At 35.5% G+C, this 20,880-nt stretch overlaps 1 protein-coding gene across 1 annotated transcript in view; it reads left to right on the forward strand.

Moving 5' to 3' along the window:
• ZNF407 (zinc finger protein 407) overlaps window positions 1-20,880 on the forward strand; it is a 344,239-nt gene that overhangs the window by 241,149 nt on the left and 82,210 nt on the right. The window contains exon 8 of the mRNA XM_037379189.1: window positions 2,632-2,810. Within this exon, the coding sequence (XP_037235086.1) occupies window positions 2,632-2,810 (179 nt within the window). The remainder of the gene's footprint in view (window positions 1-2,631; window positions 2,811-20,880) is intronic.

A 20,880-nucleotide genomic window follows, 5' to 3' on the forward strand; every position in this document is an offset into this window, starting at 1 on the left:
AGTCCCTCTAATTTCCCATCTTGATACTGCAGAGCATGGAAAAATTGCCAGAAATATATACATTTGATTTTTAAAATGGAAGATGGTTCATAAGGATGAAAGCATGCCTACATTAAGAAATTATAATAGAAATGTGACTTAGAAACCTCTGGTTTACCCTTACTGGAACACAGGCTAGCATCCTAAAAGCTGCATTTATTTGTTTGTGGCTGTAATTCAGAGTGGAACTCAAAAACAGAAGGACTTTACTCAAGCAATTTATTTTGGGCTGGGCTCTTAAGTTGCTAAATTTCAGAACAAAGGGAATCTTTATCTCAAAGTTTATGAACTCCTGGAAGTGAATTTTATAACACAAAGCCTGTCAAAGTCTTAACTATCATCACTGTTGCAACACTATATTTTAGTTAGATGTTTATCATGACGTAGCTTTAATGAAAATACAGTGCTGTTTAAAATCACAGACTTTTGTGTTTACTCATAGGAGATGAAATGATCTAAGAACACACACATACATAGAATTTGGGGGAGGGTATGTCAGACATATAGTAACATATTTGTACAGTACTCAGGAGAAGATTCCTAATGAAACAGACATTCAAAGCACACTGAATAATTAAAAAACATTTTCTATGCAGTATACTTTTGTTGAGTCATATTTAAAGGTGTTACTTGGCTTCAAAAGTGCTTGGATTTGCCAGTTGTTACCTTCATGGTTTACTTCATGATTGCAATGCCTGCACTGCAGCCTCATATGAGAGGCAATTTGTAATACCTTGTAATTCTCATATTCCTCATTTCTGATTAAGCCTTTCTGGCCTCATCACATGGGAAAATATATTTTTATAAAACTCTTACAGCTACTATACTATGTTGGTGTGTTTAGTCACAGATTTTTACTGACAACTGAACAAATGAGACTTTAGGATTGCTCCGTTTAAAGTGGTTGGAAGAAATTCACAAATCAAAGAAGATAGAACTGGCCTTTTATGACTTGAACAGGCTGGGTTTTCTTCACAACTCTTACATAGGTTTCCACAGATCCTTTATATATTTCACAGAAATATTTCAAAGTAAAAAAGTTTTATATCTTTCCTTAACATAGTATGAGAGCTGAGCTAAAAGGACACAGATACTTTATTTCAGATTTGTATGCTCTGCTTTAATCTACTGCCTTTTAAAGTATAACCCGTGGTAGAAGGTTACCAGATTGTCTCCTGCTTTCATTGCAGTGTACACTATCTTTTTTTTTTTTTTTTTTAAATAAAACACATGTTTCATTTTACATTTATGAGCGTTGTAATTTTTGTAGGGCTGAATCCTGAAAGATGCTGAGGACCAATATTTCCCATATTTTTCAGTGAACAGAAGTGTCTTCTCTGACATTCTCAGGAGTCTGATCATTATACTGGTATATAGCAGATGGACATGACAGAGGGTGAGCTTTGGCAGCACCGTAAGGCAGATATCAGCTTTACTATGACCATCTCCAAGGGAGAGACAAGCATTCCAACAGAACTTCAAGCTGCTACTTCCAGTTTATTTTGGGGATCCTTTTTTTAGGTGCCTGTTACTGTGGTGTTTCTAACAGTGACAGGTAAACAATCAGTTGCTCAAAATACTGCTATTTTCTTATTTGAATAATTGTGAAGAAGTATGTATTTATACAGTTTGCTTGAGTGTTTGCACTTTTCTTCAGTTAAACAGAGTTACTGTTCTTAGCTTGATAATAATGTACAGTACTAAGAATGTCTAAAAAAATGTGTACACAGGCTGTTTTGATTCAAGAATAAATGTAACACCTATTTCTGATTGAAATAAATAAAGAAGCAGTATATTTTATATGGGATTCATCACAGACTGAATAACTAGGACATTCCAATGCAAAATAATTTTGGAATGAGACTGCAAAATTTTAAAGCCTAGAAATTCAAAATCACTGTCATATCATGGATCTGCGGATAAAAGACGTGAAATTTTTTCTAGTCACTTTTTTCAGAAATATCATTAGAAAAAAATATTTGAAATGTATAAAACTAGTATTACACGTGTGCTGACCTTTATGCATGGAAACTCCACTGCTTCCACAAAAGCTGAGTTTAAGATACGAATCAGAATTTGTGTGTATTTTTTAAAAGGTATGAACTTGAAGAACTCAGTTCTGTCTTCTAGGAACATTTCATATGGTGAGATGAGAGTTGATGAAATATCTTACAAAAATCATTCACAGCAACTCCTATGGAATCTAGGAACTGTGCAGGAAAAGTTCGTGAGAGCTCCATTAGGAAAGTTATTGGCATCTGGGCATTTCAGTTTTGCAAAGTTAAAGACTTTTTCTGTCCATCACTGACTACCATCAAGAAAAACAAAAATAATACTTCTGCAAATGTAAAAAATTGTTCATTTTTAAGTGCTTCTGGTTCAGATGTATTGCTCAGTTAAGCTGAAAGAGCTTTGGGAGCCTTCATGCAAAGGACAACATTTATGCAAAACCTAAGAGGATGCAAAAATTGGGCAGATAGTGAAAAATGAGTAATGACTACTCATTTTCTGTTGTAACACTAGGTTTTATTTGAACAACCAGTAGGGAATAAATTCCTATATAACTTATTTCCTTTTTTCATTGCTTTTTAGGTCTAACTGTGCTGAAAATATCCGTAAACATATCTTGCATACAGGAAAGCATGAAGGAGTGAAAATGTATAACTGTCCTAAATGTCACTATGGAACCAATATCCCAGTGGAGTTTCGTAACCACTTGAAAGAACTACACCCAGACATCGAAAATCCTGATCTGGCATACTTGCATGCAGGTAAGGTCATTCTTCCCTTTGCTTACAAATTCTTCTCTATTCTATATGAGCATGCTTAAGGGATTGTGGTAAGAAAGCTAGCTTTTACGTTATCATTTATTCTGAAGAAGAACATGATTTTAAAATGGGCTTAGTTCTCTTCAGGTTTGCACAAGGGATGAAGGTTATTCATTAAGCACTGAAATCCATTCATGTTTCACAAGCAAAGCTTTCAGTTCAATACCTAAACATCAGAAATGTGTGCTATTTAGACGCCTCACTTTGAAATCTAGTTGAACTTTCTTAGGGAAATATTTTTTTAACATTTGTTTTAAATCTCTCTACCCACTCTATTCCCCCATGAACAGAAAACCAAAATTCCTTAGGAAATACAGTGGTAAATTAATGTACCAATTTAAAAATTCTTAGATTTCATTACAAAAAAGCTTGTTTAGGAACAAGATTTTTGTTTGGTTGATTGGTTTTGGTTTTTTATTAGAGATTCTACAAGTCACAGTAGAAGGCAGAATTTTAATGGGAGCATCAAGTTAGAAGAACAGTAAATTCAATGGCAAGAGGTTAGGAGAAAAAATACAAAATTAGGCTGGAGCTTGAATTAAATGTGGTCTTAACTCACATTTAAGGCAGATAACTTAGACATCACTGGGCGGGAAGACAAGTCAGAGCAGTGGGAAAAAAGAACAGATGGCGAGAAGAAAGAGTTGGGGAATCCAGAGGAGTAAGAAGCTATGGGGGCCAAATTCTCCCTAAGATGCAAATTAATCTTCCATTGAAGTACTACTATTAGTACTGCTGTGTCAGATTTGAATTTTCTTTTGTAAGGAATTGATGTAATAATTTTTGAGACCTTCATATCTATAAAAAAACACAACCCAGAGAGCTTTCATTCAGCTCTGTGCAGCACATACACTCAAGTTATTTTAAAACCTCTCAGTCTTCTCAAAATGACCGCTTGCTTTCCTGACTAGAGGCAGTGGATTATTTGTACCATATATTTCTATTTGCCAAGTATTCCACTTCATTTTGGAACCAATCATCATGTCATGTCAGCATATGGTGGATAATATCTGGATGTGCAAACAAAATGCCAGTTGGCGGAATACCAGTTTCAAAATAGGTCAGAAAACTGATCACATTTCACTGTACTTCTCACGGAAGTGAATGAGTATTCAACTCAGAGCTTAAATCCAGACACTGTTGGATTTTTTACTACAATAATCCCACTTAAAATAATATGAAAAATTAAAATGATTTCAGTAGACAGATATACAGACATAACACAGATAGCTGTAGCACTGGTAGAATCACTAATGTTTATCTAAAATTACAAATTCTGTGTAAATTTTCATGTTCAAGACTATATCTAGGTAAATTAATTGCTCACTGTGGCGTGCTGTGGTTAAAACTATTCAACTTGCTTGGTCTGGGCAACATAGGAAAACTGTCATCAATGCATTGTATGCTAACAATACCTATTTTCTGTACATTCATTCTTGTGTTGTAGAAATGCCCTTGCACTGAACAGGGTACTGTATGTACAAACATATTACTACTCGCAAGAACAGGTTGTCACCTAATTATTGCCAGGCTAGCCTAGAGTTGGTATACAACAAAAGTGTTAAAAGATTGTTTGCATAATCCCATTGCTAAAAGGGTGATACTGTATTTTCCTTTCAGGAAGAAACACTGTTAAAGCAGGATCTGGGCAATAGTTGTGCATTCACAGCAGAGTTAAATTAAAGGGGTTTTCATTTCTTGATTTCAATCCATTTCTGACTGCTGGACATCTGAGAGTTAAAGGTTTTAGAGAAGATTTTGAGGAACGACGGGATCACTCTTGTGCCCTCACTAACATTCCTTATCAAAATAAGATTTGTTCTATGTCTGATTCGTGGTTACTGATGACTTATTGGTCATTGGCTGCACCCACAGAGAATCCACAACATGACATAGAACCCTTTAGGCTGATAGGAGTATGAAGGTGTCACACAAGATTGATTTTTTTTAACTTAAACGTATTTGTCTGTCTTTTGTGTTCTAATACTGCTTTGTAATGGGAAAGCCAGCCTCTTCACTTCTCTGAGCAGAATAGAAATAGAGTCTCATCACTGGCAAAGAGAGGGATGCCGACTCAAACCGCTTTGCAGGACCAGTTAGAAACTGCCTCGCCACAGCCCACGAAGAATGGAGCTGTGCGGTACCTTTAGGATGTGGCTGGAAGTAAAAATCAAATCTGTTTCTTGTTTATGAAATTAAGTTTATTGGTTGGATTTATAATTCAAAGTTAATGCTTTAATACTAATTTCTGCTTAACTTTCTTTAGCAACTACTGTACAGCTTTATGGGGTCAGTGACAGTAAAGAGCTTGAAGAAGCTGCCTTTCTAAGGGAGAGGCTGTGAAAGGTGGAAAGCAGAGCAAGTTAGCTTGTACATGAGTAAGGATGATACTGTAATTGATAGGTGATATCACTTTCTGTTCTGCATCTTTGAAATCCTGTATAGTGTGAGGAACTGATATATGGGAATGCCAAAAAAATCCAGGTCTTCAGACTTCCTTTCCTCTTTTTGCTATAGACTGTCATAGAGGGAGATATGTAACTATACAACTATATTCCTTATAAACCTTATGTAGTACCATTATATATTTTAAAACAATAACAATCTAGAGAATGCTTTTTGGTTTAACTTTTAAAATTTTCTGCATTTGAGCAGCAGGCCTTCAATGCACACAAAGCAACAGAGATACATGCATCTGCACATAAAATTACGGATTTACTAGATTATACTTCCAATACCAATTTATGCATTTAACCTCTAATTTTTAAATAAAACATCAAATCTGTTTTTGAAATGGCATTTTGTGTTGTTCTGTAAGAGATATATGCCTGTTTCTTGATATTCTCTGACCCATTTTCTCAAGGTCCATGTTGAAATGGAAATTTTGTTGGAAAAAAAGCCATAAATCCAGTGATTGTTGATTATCCACAATACTAATTTTTTCTAAAAAAAAAAGTCATATTTAAGATACCAATTGATTTTATACCTGTTCTAGAACAGAAGTGGGCTTACTAGCAAGCTCAGAAATCATGCAGTTAATATTTTAGTCATGGCAATTCGGTTCCAATGGAAGCTATTCATATTATTCTTGTTATCAATGCACAAATCTGAAAATTTGTCATTACAAATGGGAAATTAATATGAGTAAATTTTCATATCATGTTGATGACTATAATTCTAGTGATTTTTTTTTTAAAATGTGATTATTTGATAAAGGAATTTTTTCTGAATTGTTTACTGTGGGTTTGTCTGTATGGCAAGTAGCAAAGTAAGGTGAAAAAATCTTTGGACTGATTCTTGTATGCATTATGTTTCCAAGAGTCTTGGATATGTTTTTCCTTCCAGTTGACTGAGCCTAAATACTTTGACAAGTGGGACAAGGGAAGGGCCCGTACCTGTGGTAGAACTTGTAGGGGATCAGTATTCCAGCTGGCTTTCTCAAAGCTTTGTCTGCTTTGGAGCAGCATCACTTGGTAGTGATAATGTTCATCATTTAGAAGTTCTTGTTTTATAAGCATTGTGATACTATTATGATGCATTATGTATATCCAGAGAGCATTAATATCTATGGCTTGATGTCTCCATTATTCCAGTAGCTGCAGAGACCATGGTATCTCACTGTGTGCATAGTAGTCTTCTGTCGATACTAAACTGGCTGTAAGTAAAAAGCCTCTTCAGAGAGAAGAGTAGCAGTTTGCTCATTATTGGTTTTGTGATCATATTGAAAGTTAAGGAATTACATTGGGAGGTTTTTTCTGTATTGTTCTTTCTGTGCTGCACTTTTACAAGTGATCATGATCTGCAAGAATGAATGCTGCTCTAGGAAACCAGAATAGCACAGTTTTTCGCTGAGCGACTGATAGTGGGCTTGCTCTCGGTCTGAGTTTCCTCATGTGCAAAAGAGGTGCAATGCTTACATAGTGTGAGTCACAAAGCTTTTGCTTGAAAATGCTTCACAACAGTCAGCTATGAGGTTAGGGAACTGCTTAAGGTACTGAAAGAAGATTTGGAGATGTTTTGCTTTAGAATCAGCAGTCATACAAAACCTTTCTTGGAAGTCTTTTCTTTTTAAAATAAAAAAAAAAAATCAGGGAAGGCAGATCAATTCGTTGTACTCTGTTTTTTCTTTGAAAGTAATGCTATGCTTGCAAAGCACTGAACTTAAGCCAGTGTGCTCTGAGAGTCTGACACCCTGGGCACTGTGAGCAGGGGTGGAGGATCACTTACTCCTAAAGATCCTGACAACTGAAAGCATGAGCAGCTTCCCCTCGCTGCACAGATGTGTTGTGGGGAATGCTTGGAAGTACAGCTTTGTGTGTCTTTGCATCTGTGAAAATTATAGGTGCCTCTGGGGTTGGGCATCCACTGAACAAAGATCGTGACGATCATGTTTTGGCAGTTGGCTGCCTACATGGTGATTGAACGCTTAGTGCTCATGAAGAGTTACATAATTCATGACCAAAATGATAGATAGGTACTTGATTATAGTGTATGAGTTGTTTCACAGTGAGAAAATATCAGACATGAACTACTCTTAATCTAGCTGAGAAAAGCCTAAGAAAAATCAGTTACTGAAAACGGAGTCAGACAAATTGAAATGAGAAGGTGCAAACACTTAAATATAAGGTCGATTTTGCTCTAGCAACAGCTAGCAGAAAAAATTATCCCTGTTCCATTCCTTTGAGCCTTGACAAGACTGGATGTGTTTCTGCAAGATAGGTTTCAGGAGGGCCCAAGGTTGCTGGGTTCACTGCAAAACTAATTAAGTAGTATTTAAGGGTCTTTGATATACCAGAAGCCAGACTATTATCTAATAGTCCTTTCTGCTCTTAAATCTTAAAACCGTGTTAATCTACAGCCTGTCGGTAAAGGTTGTGTTTGTGAATCTAAAGTGCTTAGGTGTTGTGATAGCAAAGGGATAGTTGAGGAGACACGTAAGTCCCCCAAAGTGTTCTTTCTCATAGAGATGACATTCCCATACGTGGCGCTAAATTCTTCCTCTCTTTGAGCCTGGAGTACCTGTGCCTCGGTAGAAATACACTTGCTTAAATAAGTTTCCTTCTAGTATAAAATATGTCAGCGCATTTATTTATTTAAGGTGTTTGAAGAATCCTTATGAATTTCTGCTCTTTTGGTTGGCAGTTCCCTTAGTGGTTTTTTTGGCTCCTGACATCTGCAATCGATGAAAAGACAGTACTATTAATCATCTGTTCATTAAGCCAGGCCCACATCCTGCTCTTTTCTTTTTTAGATTAGGGGAACAGAGTTAGGGGATGGTTTAGTTCCTTCCAGAGAGCAGTGAAAATGAGAAAAGTTTACTGCAGTGTCTCTTTTATGCATGATTGAAAATTATTTTTCCAAACTTTTTAAAGTGCACTTTTCAAAAGGCTGTGATCTACAGGTTTCTCTGGCAAAAGCTAAAGAAACTGAAAAACAAGGCTGGACTAGCAACCCACAACATGATTACATCATCAACAGGGGACACAATTGTGATGCTATCGGTTGTAACAGTTGCAATATTCATGAATGGAATTCTGAAAGTTCAAATAGTTAATACCAAATAAAATTGTGATCTTTATCCCACTTGACAGCTACATTTATCAATTTATTAAGAGAAAAAATTGATTGCTAAAAGTTATGGTGTGATCTATTATGTGATTTTTATCAAGGTATAACTGTATTACCAAGTGGAAACTGCAGACTTATTCAGAATGTGAATTGGACACACATAACCTGATAATACAGCAATTATAAGAGTATCCTACTGCTTTTCTACTTTTAAATATTTCTTTTTTTTTCCTCTTGTCCTTTCTTTTGCTTTTTCTCTTTAATAGAAAATATAAAGTTGAAAAAAATAGGAAAAATAAATTAATAAAAACCTGTTTATTCTTATACTCTCTCAGTTCTCCAGAAATATAAAATTATTGAATGCAATTTATCAATGAAATAATGGAAGTACAAGTCAGTTGAGTACCTATGCAAACTTGTTTCATACCTTAAGTAAAGCCTCCAAAGAATGGGTGCATAGTTTTGTTTGCAAGCATATTGAACTTTGTTCTTGGAATTGTTATGTTCTTAATCTTTATCACTGTTTAAATAAAATACTTTACATGTTGCAATTTGTAACAATATTGAAAAATTGTCATTGCTAGATATAAGCAAATCAGATAGAAGCTTTTACAGTATCAGAATATTGCTTGGGTTTCTAGTCAGATAAAACATTTTTGATGGCTGGTATACTTATAAAAAAAAAAAAAAAAGGCAGCAGCAGCTCTGCTTCAAACAGGTTTGCTCTTGTCATAGCTATTAGTGCCAGTCTTTCAATAGCATGTCATGTAGATTGGCAGACACTCCCTTTCCTCTTTTGTGAAGAATAATAATTTTAGTGTGTGCTTGAAATAAAAACCTAGTATAAATGATTTTCTGTTTGTAAAGGAGAAAGCTAGATTTTTATAACCTATGTAGATTATGTATTATTGTGTTTCAGGAAAAAATAATCTACATTTTAAGAATACCTAAAGCCTAAGTAATTTGATTATTTTTATAAATGTTTACTATTAGAAGGGTTTGTATGACTAGAGAACTTCCATAACCAGTGTCTTTATCTGGGTGGTCATCACAGTAGAATAGGTTCTTTCCAGGTAGCAAGTGAAGTAGAAAGGAAAGGGAATTAAAAAAAAAAAAAAAAAGAGAGAGAGAGAGAGAAAAAAAGAAAGAAAGAAAGAAAATTAAGGTCATGAAAGTATTTTATTCTTTTTTTCTAGTATGTAGCTTTTGCTGCTGCTGTTGAAGAGCTTAGGGACTTCTTTCATAGTCCCTTAGTTGCTTTCCCTGAACAGTCAGCGTATACTGCTTCTGAATGACATGAAAGAAGGTGTTGAAATATTTTGATGCAAATATTACTTCATCTAACATGCAAACCCCACCACTATTAATATTAGTTATAATCTATAAGCTGATGATATCCTCAGATAAGACTGAAATACATGAATTTCACTAAGGAAAAAAAAAAACATTCAGAATATCATTTTAAAGGAAAAGGAAAATATTGCCTAGACCAAAGTCTGCAGCATCCCTCTGTTCAGTAGGGGTATAATATCTGTCATGTTGTGTCCCATTTTTCCATCAGATAGCTGACAATAAGGTGCAGGGCCATCACACAAGTGGTTTTCATGTTGTGTGTATAGCACCAATGGTATTTGTAGTCACGGTCCTGCATTCTCCTTAATGCCTTTCTACCCACAGCCCACTGCTCTGAGGATTTCCTTTCTGAAGAGCTACCCAAGCTTGTCACAGGGCTACTAATTCTTTATGGGGTGAGCTTTAACTCCTGAGCAACTTGGATCTCTTTGCTTGTGTTAGGGTGTTGGCATGCATCTGCTTTCCTGTCATTCCTCCCTGTGGCATCCTGGTTTCCAAGACAGGGAACCATTTGGCCACACTGGCCAATACAGAAGCCCTCATAATTTTTGAAATTTTCTGTTGAGCCTGAATGCCCACCTTGCATCTGCCCTCAAAACACTCTCAGGCGGGCATATGCTTTGCAAATTTCTTGCACTGTGCTGGTAGCCACATGCCAGATCCCTGCTGGTGTTCACAAAGACCGTTGCCTCTGCAAGGATGTCAGGTTCACTGATGAAAAGAAGGTAATCTTAGTCCAAGCTATTATTTCATTACACTAATAGATAAAATATCCTTCATGAAGAACAAGACATATTATTGCCTATTTGGTGCTAAAAATAGGATATCCTAACATAAAACTTTTAAAGCAAGGCTGAAATATTAAAGTACAGAAGTAGAAGAAAGCGCTTAAGGCACGACAGCCATCTAGAAAGACAAAAATATGTAATTCTGCTAGAAAATACATATATGCATAATAGTATATGGTAAATGTAAATAATAAAAGGAAATATTAGTATTCAGATATCAATGTATTGAAATTCTGAGAGAAACACCAAAAAATGGGATATCAGAGTAATCAAAAAAACTTTTCAAATGAACCAAAAAAAGAAATTAACCTTACAGAAGTAATAAAAAATAAAGGTATATAGTGCATGGGAGTAATTCAGGATATTTTAATGTGGAGATTGTCGTATACTCTGAATGTTTAAATTGCTTTCCTGTTAGGAGAAGCTCTTTTAAGAGTAGACCTCTTAGTGTATCATCTAGGGAAGTTATGTTGAAGTCTTAAGAAATATAAAGCTCTTAATTCATTTTTTTATTATTAATGTAAAGGGTAAGATGCAACTTGAAGAAGAATATGAAAATATTGATTATAATGTGTTGTGAATTTTTAACATATATAACATGAAGCATAAATATTTTGTATTTTATATGTGTTGTATAAGATGTTTATATTATATAAACATTTGAAATATACATTGTTGATATATAAATAATTTTCTGTAACTTTTATTTCTATAAAATTATAAAAAGTGAATATTTGTAAATAAACACAAATAGTAAATGTCACAGTGGTAGTATCCCAGTTATGAACAAATTATTTAATTAGTTGGAGATTTGAACTAACAGGACTTTCAAGCCCTGGGGGCGCTGTATTTCATTGTAACCACATAGTAGAGTGTATCTTGCCTACAAAATGCCACCACCTCTTGGCCTCTTTCTCTGTGGCTGTATATTATTTAGAGGACACTTTAGATTTTCTCTTCCTGTGAGATACTACCAACATCTCAACAATGTGCACTGAAAGAGTGTACTCTTGACAAATAACTTAAAATGATTAACATCTGTAAATCTGCTTTGATTTGCTTGCAAGTCATTGTCTGAATTTTCTTTCTTTTTTTTTTTTTTTAATGTACACAAAAGAGTTATTTGCTTGTTACACAGAATTTGGTTACTACACAGAATGACGTAAATATTAGCAAATAATTCCAGAATCAGAAACGTGGTGAAACAAATGTGGATGATGTTAGATATGGAAGGATTAAATGAAGTGTTAGTTGAGTGCTCAGTGCTTTACTAGTTTGGGTCATGAGTGAGGAGAAAAGCCCTCAGCAATAATTGCTACAATCAATCACAAATCATTGGTATTCCATGCTGATTTTAAAACTTTTTGGGGGGCTTTCTTTTTGTTTGCTTTCATTGATCCAATGTATGCTGCACTGACTTTCCATTAATTTCTTGATGTGGCATCGTGGATCTTGACCTTTTGTAAGTAGGGTGCCATGTCTATCTGATACGCGTGTTCTTTTGTACTTCTAATTTCCATTTTACTTCCAATAGTTCTTCATAATTTTTCCCATCTTTTCATTTACTAGATCTTTGGTACCTTTCAAATGCTAAATGCTGTCCCATATATCCTTAGTAACCATGCTGGATTTTTCTGTCCTTTTTAATATTTAGGTTTTATTGGATGAATGTAGATTGCACCTTCTCTAACTGTACCTTAAATAATTGCCACTTAAGGGAATTAAGAAGTACAAGGGAAGGAAAATGCTGACCCATAGACTAAGCAGAAGGAAAAAACGTTCCCACTGGGTCCAATTTCCTAAGAAGGACCATCAGGATAGTGACTAGGACCTGAAATTATGGGCTGAATGACCTCTAAAAAATTATCAGTTCAAAGAGGAGCTTGTCTATAACTGTTTGCACTAAATGAAATGAAGATAGGTAGAAGTCTCACAGAAGAAAGATTGCTTCACTTTCTTGTGAACATATAAGAGTGTAATATGAAACTGTATCTCATATAAATACATCACATGCCAACTGTCTGTATTTCTTGTATCATGTCAAAAAAACATGGAGGCAGATACCATATCTCTCAGCTCCCAGCAGGCCAGTTAGTGGGGAACCCCTTTTTCTAAATGGGAAGATGGAAAGTACATCTTCTGAATTTAAGATATTTTATGCAGGTCTTGCATTTGCTGGAAAGAGTGCATGCTCATCACTATCTAATGTCAAAGAAATGTTTTGTACTAAAGAAACCACTGCAGATTTAATACAGATGTTTTCATTCTCTCAGTCATTACAGTATGATTTTCGTGTAATATTCTCTGACAGTAAAAAGGGACCTTAAAGTGAGTTCCATTTTCATATAAATTGCATAGGAACCTGAGCATTAATGAGTACTTCAGGCTTCAGATAATGCAGATCACTGGTTCAGCCTCCACATGACTGGATGAAAGGCACTGCTGGTTTAAATGAGTGCACTACCAGTGGCTTGGCTGTGGGAAGTACAAGAGACATCCGACATCCAGAGGCAAAATTGCTGGACAGGTTTCTGCAGTGTAGTTAAGGAGAGCCTCTCAGATATTTGGAGGAGAAGATCAGTTCCTGTTTGTCACAATCCCTGCTTAAACAACATTTAGGAAACTTTGATTATTGTTGCTGGAAGAGTTTTTCACTAGTGGCTGTTGTATTATAGCTAAAGGAAAGAGTTGGTTGCTATATAGTGTTTGGAAAGATAATGTCTCATGTACGTACAAAAAGGCATTAAGATAACTACCATATTACATACTAAGCTATGTCTCTACCTCTTTTATACCTTTTTAAAATGGTGGTACTTATTCAAACCCTAGGAAGCAGTAGCAGATAACAGTTCTCAGAACAGACTTTATATAAGATTTAAAAGAACTGATCTGCTGTGAAGTAATAGTATGTAGAGGAAACAAAATGAAAGCATCTTTTGATAGCAAGGAAAAAAAAAGATAAATCCCTGATTATCTAGTTATCTCAAGAGACACTGACAGTTTTTAGGCAAACATTTTCAATTTAACATCAATTTTAGATTTGGCATATATATCTGAAATTCAAAACTAGATTTGAAGAATTTGAAGTTGGGGTTTATTAAACAACCAATTGCACACTAAGAAAAATAGTGTCAGTAGTTTTTAGAATGTATGGTCAAAGTGAAATTAAAAAGGAGGAGCCATTGAGAAACATCTAGAATCTTCACATATTAGTGCCTGCCATCACCACACAAAATGCCTGTGGGATAAAGCTACTTCAAGTCAACTACATTTAGCCTCTTCTGCTAAGTATTTATCTATAAATCCTTACGTTTCAATAGTATTCAGTATTATATTATTTGTTGTTGACCCTTTCTTTTGTAATACACGTTCCTCTGAGCAAATTCAACCACTGTCAAAATTGTCAGTAAGACTTGCTGAGCTGCTTGTGCTTCTTTCTACCTGCTCCAGCAAAAATCCTGAAATACAAAGTCAGAAATTTATCAGTGTCTGAAAATCATGAAATCTCAGTTATCTATACTTCAGTACAGCCTTACTTGTATTATAGACCAGGAGGGTTAAGACAGCAGGGGAACGCAATCCTCTCTTCTCTGTTGCAATTGTGTGGGGTTGTTCGTCACGTATGCTGTTTCCTTCAAACTTTTGAGCCATGGAAGTGAGCAACTGAATAAATGTATTTCTCAAAATGTCTTGAGATACAATTTCTAAACAAAATTATAGAAGCCTAGATTTGTAAGGTTATCCAAAAATGGAGTATTTTTGTTAAATAAAGCTATTTCCACAACTGGTGGCTGATGTGCAACAAAAAATTTTCCAAGAGAAAAATCAGAGAGAGGCACCAATTGCAGAAAGATTTGATCATGTTGTACTAGCTGAGTACTCAGTTACACAAAGAGTAAATGGTTATAAGTCGTTATAACCAGTATAACGTTCCTGAGGATCTTGGGAAAGCAGAGAGAACTAGTGATACTTTGATGGAAAGAATAGGACTCCTCATTCTGAAAATACTTAGCTTTGTTGTCATCTTCTCACCAAAAATTAAGAAAATTATTAAGCAGGGGGGGATGCTTTTCCGTAAGGTAACTTAGATTCAAACGTGAAGCAGGTTTCAATAGGTGGCTGTGCAGGTGCACAGGTGGCTCACAACGAAAAGATCATCCACTTTGCAATGTCAGTGCCTGTTTTCTGTGGTGAGTCTGCTGTGCAGCGTGTGGAAGTAATGCTGTAACCTGACGTCCCCATTGAGATATGGGACACCTCTAAGCATGTTCAAAGTTTTTCAGTTTTATTTTTATCAGCATGTAGGCTTCGTCTTTGCTTAAACTCGCAGCCTGTTTTTTCTTTCTTTCTTTGATTAACTAGGATTTTCAAAATAAATGCAGATCCTTTTATGTTAGCATTAATAGGTAACCTGAGCTGATTACAGTTATTTTTGCCAATATTTCTTAAAGAAAATCATTGTAGAATTTGCAATCTGATTTCTCCTGATGCTAATTGGCAAAAATAGGTCTCTTGGCTAATGTAGAAGTGCAAATGTTATAGAAAGAAATGGCAAATGTAAAATTATACTTCAGTTTAAGATTTAAATTTTATATTGATAAAGCTTTTACTGCATTTGAATTTAGCTTTCATTAACATAACATAACATAGCATTGCATTATATTTCTCAAAGCAGTTCACTGTTTCTTCAAATACTGCTCTGTACCAGCTACTGAATTCACCTGGCCTATACATTTAAATATTGGTGGAACATCAATATCTGTAGTTTTTGTTAGGTTTTACTAATTTACATCAGTATTTCAGGTACTATGTCTTATTTCTAGGAGGTGGTAATTGTTGCCCGTACACCAGTTCTCCACCTGGCATGAAAATAGATTTTGGAATCACACATAAGATAATTTCTAATAGACTTTGGCCATATAGGATGAATGGAGCCAAATTATTGTCCTCGTTTTTTAAGAATTTCTGAATATGAATAGATCCATATCAGCACTTACCAGTGTTGTTCAAGGATTTACTACAAGATTCTATATTTGAAGAATTCTTAGAACATGTGTCCTAAGCTTTTAAGATACTGTGATAGTTTTTAAGAAGTCTGAGGCGTTTTCAAAAGGCCATTTTATCTGACTAACTCATATTTTAATAAAAAATTTCACACGAATTACATATAAATAAACATAATTTCTAACTCTCTGTAAACCAGTAATATGTTATGTAGAAGACATTGCAGTGTTCAGAACAGGGAGAAACAGAAACAACCCATGTTATCAGTCTATATGTTGTTATGTTGAAATGCTGTACCCTGCTACAGTATGTATAGTACACAGCAAGATGTTTTCCAATAATTAAAGGCCTTAGGCTTCTAAGATGCTTAGATCTAAACATGGTTATTTTTACAGTTATACGAAGTAGGAGATAACTTAGATGGCATATTTTCACTTTCCAGTAAACTTTTATTTTTTTGCTTATACTGTTTAGAAATGGAGTTTTAAGTGTATTAGAACTGTTATGAATGTCTTTCATAAAAGTGAGGACTGTGAGCTTCTAAATGATATCGAGAGAGAGGAGGATTTGTCTAATTAGTTAAGTTTTTAATTTTACAACTGGAATAGATATGTCATGAATTTTAAAACTGAATTTATTTCATCTGTGTCATTCTAGCACTCTTATTTTGCCATAGAAATGTTGTATTTTACAAAATATTGTTTCACACATTTCTAAAATATCTGTGATAAATTTATTGTTCTGTAATATCAGGATTTGGTTTAGTTTTTATCATATAGAACCAAAATTTCATTGCCAATTTTTGTATTTAAAGGCTTGTTAATCTGCATTGATTTCTTAGTTTGGTATGGATTCTGAGCTGAAAAATACAGTACATCACCGACTGTTCTATCACCTGACAGCAACTGATAAAGCATCCGTGCAGAAAGTGTCAGAAAAGGTTAATATTTATTGATTTTATGGCGCTACAACCAATGTAGTTTTGCCATCAAAGATGTATGGCCACCAGCAATGGAATCTGTAAAACTGCAGGTTGGATGCTAGTTTTTATTATAACCTATGCCAGTATTCTGGCCTTAAAAAATGACAGATATTTAATTTAAGACAAAAGGCTTTGAATTTGCAGCTACTGTATTCCTACATCGGGAATTTAGTATTCTAAAATGAAACCCAAGCGCAGCGCTTTAAAGCTTAAGGGGGGGAAAAACACGCAACCTTGCATTGCAAATGACAATCACATTTAGCCTTTTCATCCACTTAACTATGTGCTATTGATCTGTAGAAGGTGCCCAAGCAAGTGATAGCTGAAATTATGAGCAATAAAGGGCTTGCTTCTTCAAACAAAAAAGTATATAATTAGTAGGAGTGGAGGAGGGGGCAGAGCCTGTGTTTGGTTTTAAAGGCGTTTAAACAAGATGGACTGAGTGCAACAGCAGTGTTTAAGTGTACACAAGGAGAAATCTGGTTGCCTTGAAGCATAAATCCATGGTCTGGTTGCAGCTTGTATGTAAAAATTAGGTGTGCACTCCAGCCTTTACATTTATCTCCATCAGGGTTTGCCTGACAGAAAGACAATCTGTTGGTTTGCCTACATCAGCTAGGGAGAGGAAAATCTTGTGAAGCTTTGGTTCTTCTAAATGCGTCCATAGTTTGCATTTTTATTCTATTTTTCATTTAGCTGACTCTTGATATCAACTTTTTCATAACTGATAGTTCTGTTGATATTTCCGGAAGGTTTTCAAGAAGATGGAAGAATACTTGCTGAAGTGCTGAAAATTAAGCTACTAAAATACATATAGACATGCATAGACCTTATAAAAGCAGGTTTGTAAGGAATAGTAGCAGGATCTGTCCCCAGATTTTAAGAATCCCTAGGCCCCAGATTTTAAGAATCTCTGTTTAATGAATATTTATTGCAGAATTACTATTTTTATGGTACAGTTTTGCATGCAAATTTTTCTCCCCTACTTTCTTTAAGGTTCAGCATCAGGGACAGCAGTAACAATGGGTTTGAACAAAACCTAATGGTAATTCAGCAGTAAGAAACTCTTATTCTAACCTGACCAGTAGAATGAATTGCATGGCATACAGTAAACATGCTTTAGATCGCCTCTTCTGTGTACCACATTTTTCTGTTGAGCTTTATACCACCAGTTTGTCTGGGCTCTTTTTTCCCCAGACAGCTTACCCGTTTTATTGTGCTCATTTAGAGGAAAGAAAAACTGTTTGTCTCCTTGAAAGGCAAGAGAACAGTGAGTGGAAAACTACTTTTATAGCTCAAATACCATTATAATATATGGCAACTAAAATTCTAAAATTGAAAGAGAAGATACAAGAGAAAATCTTAAATCATTTTTTTAAAGCCACTGACAATTTGAAATATTCCCATGAAGATTCCTATTTCTTGCCTTCCTTCCTTGAGCTTAGTAAAATGTGATTTTTAAAATGATTGTTACAATAACTTGTTTAATTTCAATAACTCAAATAAGATCCATTCCTTATATAACTCCACCTTTTTTATTTTAATGACTGTGTCATTAATCTAACATTTTCCATTTTTATTGTGCTTCTTTTCTCCCCCCTTCTGATCACTTTAAATTATGACTATGAAATGGCATGCGTTCAGCAGCAGCATGCTCTGGCTACATTTTTACATCCCTTTTACCCCTTTATTCTTACGTTTTTAACTTGTGGTACAGCCAGGTGCCAACAACATTGTGGCTGTATGGTGTCCATAAGTGACTTCCAGGCTACAGCTTTGCATGGCAGCTTAGTGACAGGTTTTTCAAACACTTTGTTTCATTTTTTTTATATTAAATATCACTGCTATAAGCTATTTGCTATACTTTATAACACCTTCACCCCAAAATTAGTTATTACCTTAGGTAATGGTTGATATGTTCTGTTGTTAGCTGATTTTAACGAAAGATTTTGTGGAATTATTACTTAATTCATAATGTCATTTTTCCATAGTACCCAGCAGTACTCAACTGAAGCCATGTATTTATTTTAGATTGTGTACCCATGAGGAGACTGCATTGCTTGAATCATTATCATTCATTGAGTACATAAAATTTATTTGTGTGGTCAAAGTTCATAATAAATTTGATCTAAAACTAAGGGATAAGGAAGAAAAGAGGTATTTTGAGACCACAGCTCACTGAATGGTTACACATGCTAATGTGCCCTCCTTGTGCCTATGTGAAATGACAAGGAAAATTAGGAGCTCAGAAATTTCTTAGAATTCGAATTATACTTGTACTCCCCAGGCTTTTTGATCGATCTTCAGATACAGGATATGAAGTGGTCCATCAGGTTAGGGTTGGGGTTAGGATTCAGTACTGCCCTAAACACCTGCGCACATGCGCTGTGTGTGTTACCGGTAGTGCAGCAGAATTGCAGTGTGTCTACAACTTCCAAGATAAAGCAGAGGGCAAAAGGTAGTATCTTGTTTATATTTCATTAAGAAAAAGCCAACGTGAGCCAGAAATTATTACGTCATATTTCAGATCTGAGTCAGGGTATTAAAACAAACCAAATGTTACTGAAATCACTGTACCTCTGTTTACAGAAAACATGAAGTAGCAAAGTATTCCCTCAAGAACCAGTGGTGTAGCTCTACTTTGAGCATGAAAATGCATTGGTGATCATTACTGTTAGTGTTACAGTGTCATTACCATTTGTGGATAGAGTTTAGGGCAAGTCTGACTGCAGGCGCCTGTGTGTCAGCTCTTCCTGCCCTTGGTAAAAATCAGCTCCATTTGGGAACACATTTCATTGCACTAGTGGAGGCTGAATCCAGCCTGTTAGATTCGGAGTGTGTGAACTTCAAAGCAGCAGTGCTGAGGGGCTAGCCTGGACTAATCATCCCCAAAGAAGCCAGGAACAGTATTGCATTCGTGTAGCTACGTGGCTTCTGCGTGGGACTGCTGGGTTTGCCTCTGGCCAAGCTGTTGTGTGGCAGGGAATGAAGGGTCTGGCGGTCTCTGCGCTTCAAAGCAAGGCTGTTCTGTTGGAAGTGATTTGCTGAAACCTCCAGAGTTTTATTTACCTATTAGATCGGGGGGGGCGGGGGGGGGGGGGGAGGGGGCGGGGGCGGGTGGAAATACCTCCTCTGGAATGCTGAGACTGTAAGAGGTGTTTGTGCTGATACAGAGTGGAAGATGGGCAGGAGTCTTTCCAAGCCACCCAGTCCTGCTCACAGCCTACATATACTCTGTGTCTCATATGCAGAGATGCACAGAGTTCTCAAATGGGACATGAGGATGCCTTACCGTTTGGTAAATATTGCATCTGCCCTCACAGATCTGTAGGATATGCCCCAGCATTTAATTCTTAACAGTTCTTGGTTATTATTTTCTGTAGTTAATCAAGTACATTTCTATTTATTCACTGTCTTCCTTGAGTGTTTCTTGCTATAATACTTCATGAAATAATTTATTCAGGCTTGATGCTTCTTGCTAAAGTTATAAATTTGATTGCATTACTATATTGACTGGAATGTTACAGAGCAGTTAGCTTTTATTGTGTTTGTAGTGTAAAATAGGTGATTTTATTGTTCATTTTTATATCTCAGATTTCATCTTTTATTAGAATTTTGAACTATATCATCTTCAGAGTAAGATTTATCCATAGTGCTAAGTACGCATTTTAAAATTCTGATTAATTGACCTATAATTCATCTTAAAAGTTAGATTTTGGGTTTTGATACAATCAGGAATGAAGAGTAATAAGTAAGAAAAATTTCAGTTGCAGTAGCTTTTTCCTCAACAGACACTCATAAGAGTTGCAATATCCACCCCACCCCTTCCGTTTGCTTAACGAAGGAAAGAGCAGCAATAACTATCTAGTGTGTTATGTCAAGACTGTCCCATCTCTCTTACATTGCTCTTGGGTCTGTGTATTGCAGTCAGAAGTGGAAAGCTCCCACTCCTGTGTGGATGTGTGTAGTCTAATCAAAATGTTGTCATTTTACTCTGCAGTAATCTTGTGATATTACATGTAATTGAAACTAAGATATTAGACATTTAAGCCCAAAGAAAGATCTGTCAGGCGATATATTTTTAAATATCAATTTCTGTGGACAACGTACTCATGCATTTTGTTTTTTCAGCAGCAGCAGCTTTTGCGTATTATTTCAATTCACTACGTGGTACTTAAGAATATTTCCTTCAATTTATATCTAACTCACTGTTAAAGAGACCTCACCGCTGTTAAGATGGGGGTTGTGGATGAGCCAGGTGATGTGTTCTGGTTCCCCTTGTGTCATCATCTTTACTTTTCTAAGCAGTGCAGTGCAG

Source organism: Falco rusticolus, chromosome 3, assembly GCF_015220075.1.
Source record: "Falco rusticolus isolate bFalRus1 chromosome 3, bFalRus1.pri, whole genome shotgun sequence".
NCBI lineage: Eukaryota > Metazoa > Chordata > Aves > Falconiformes > Falconidae > Falco > Falco rusticolus.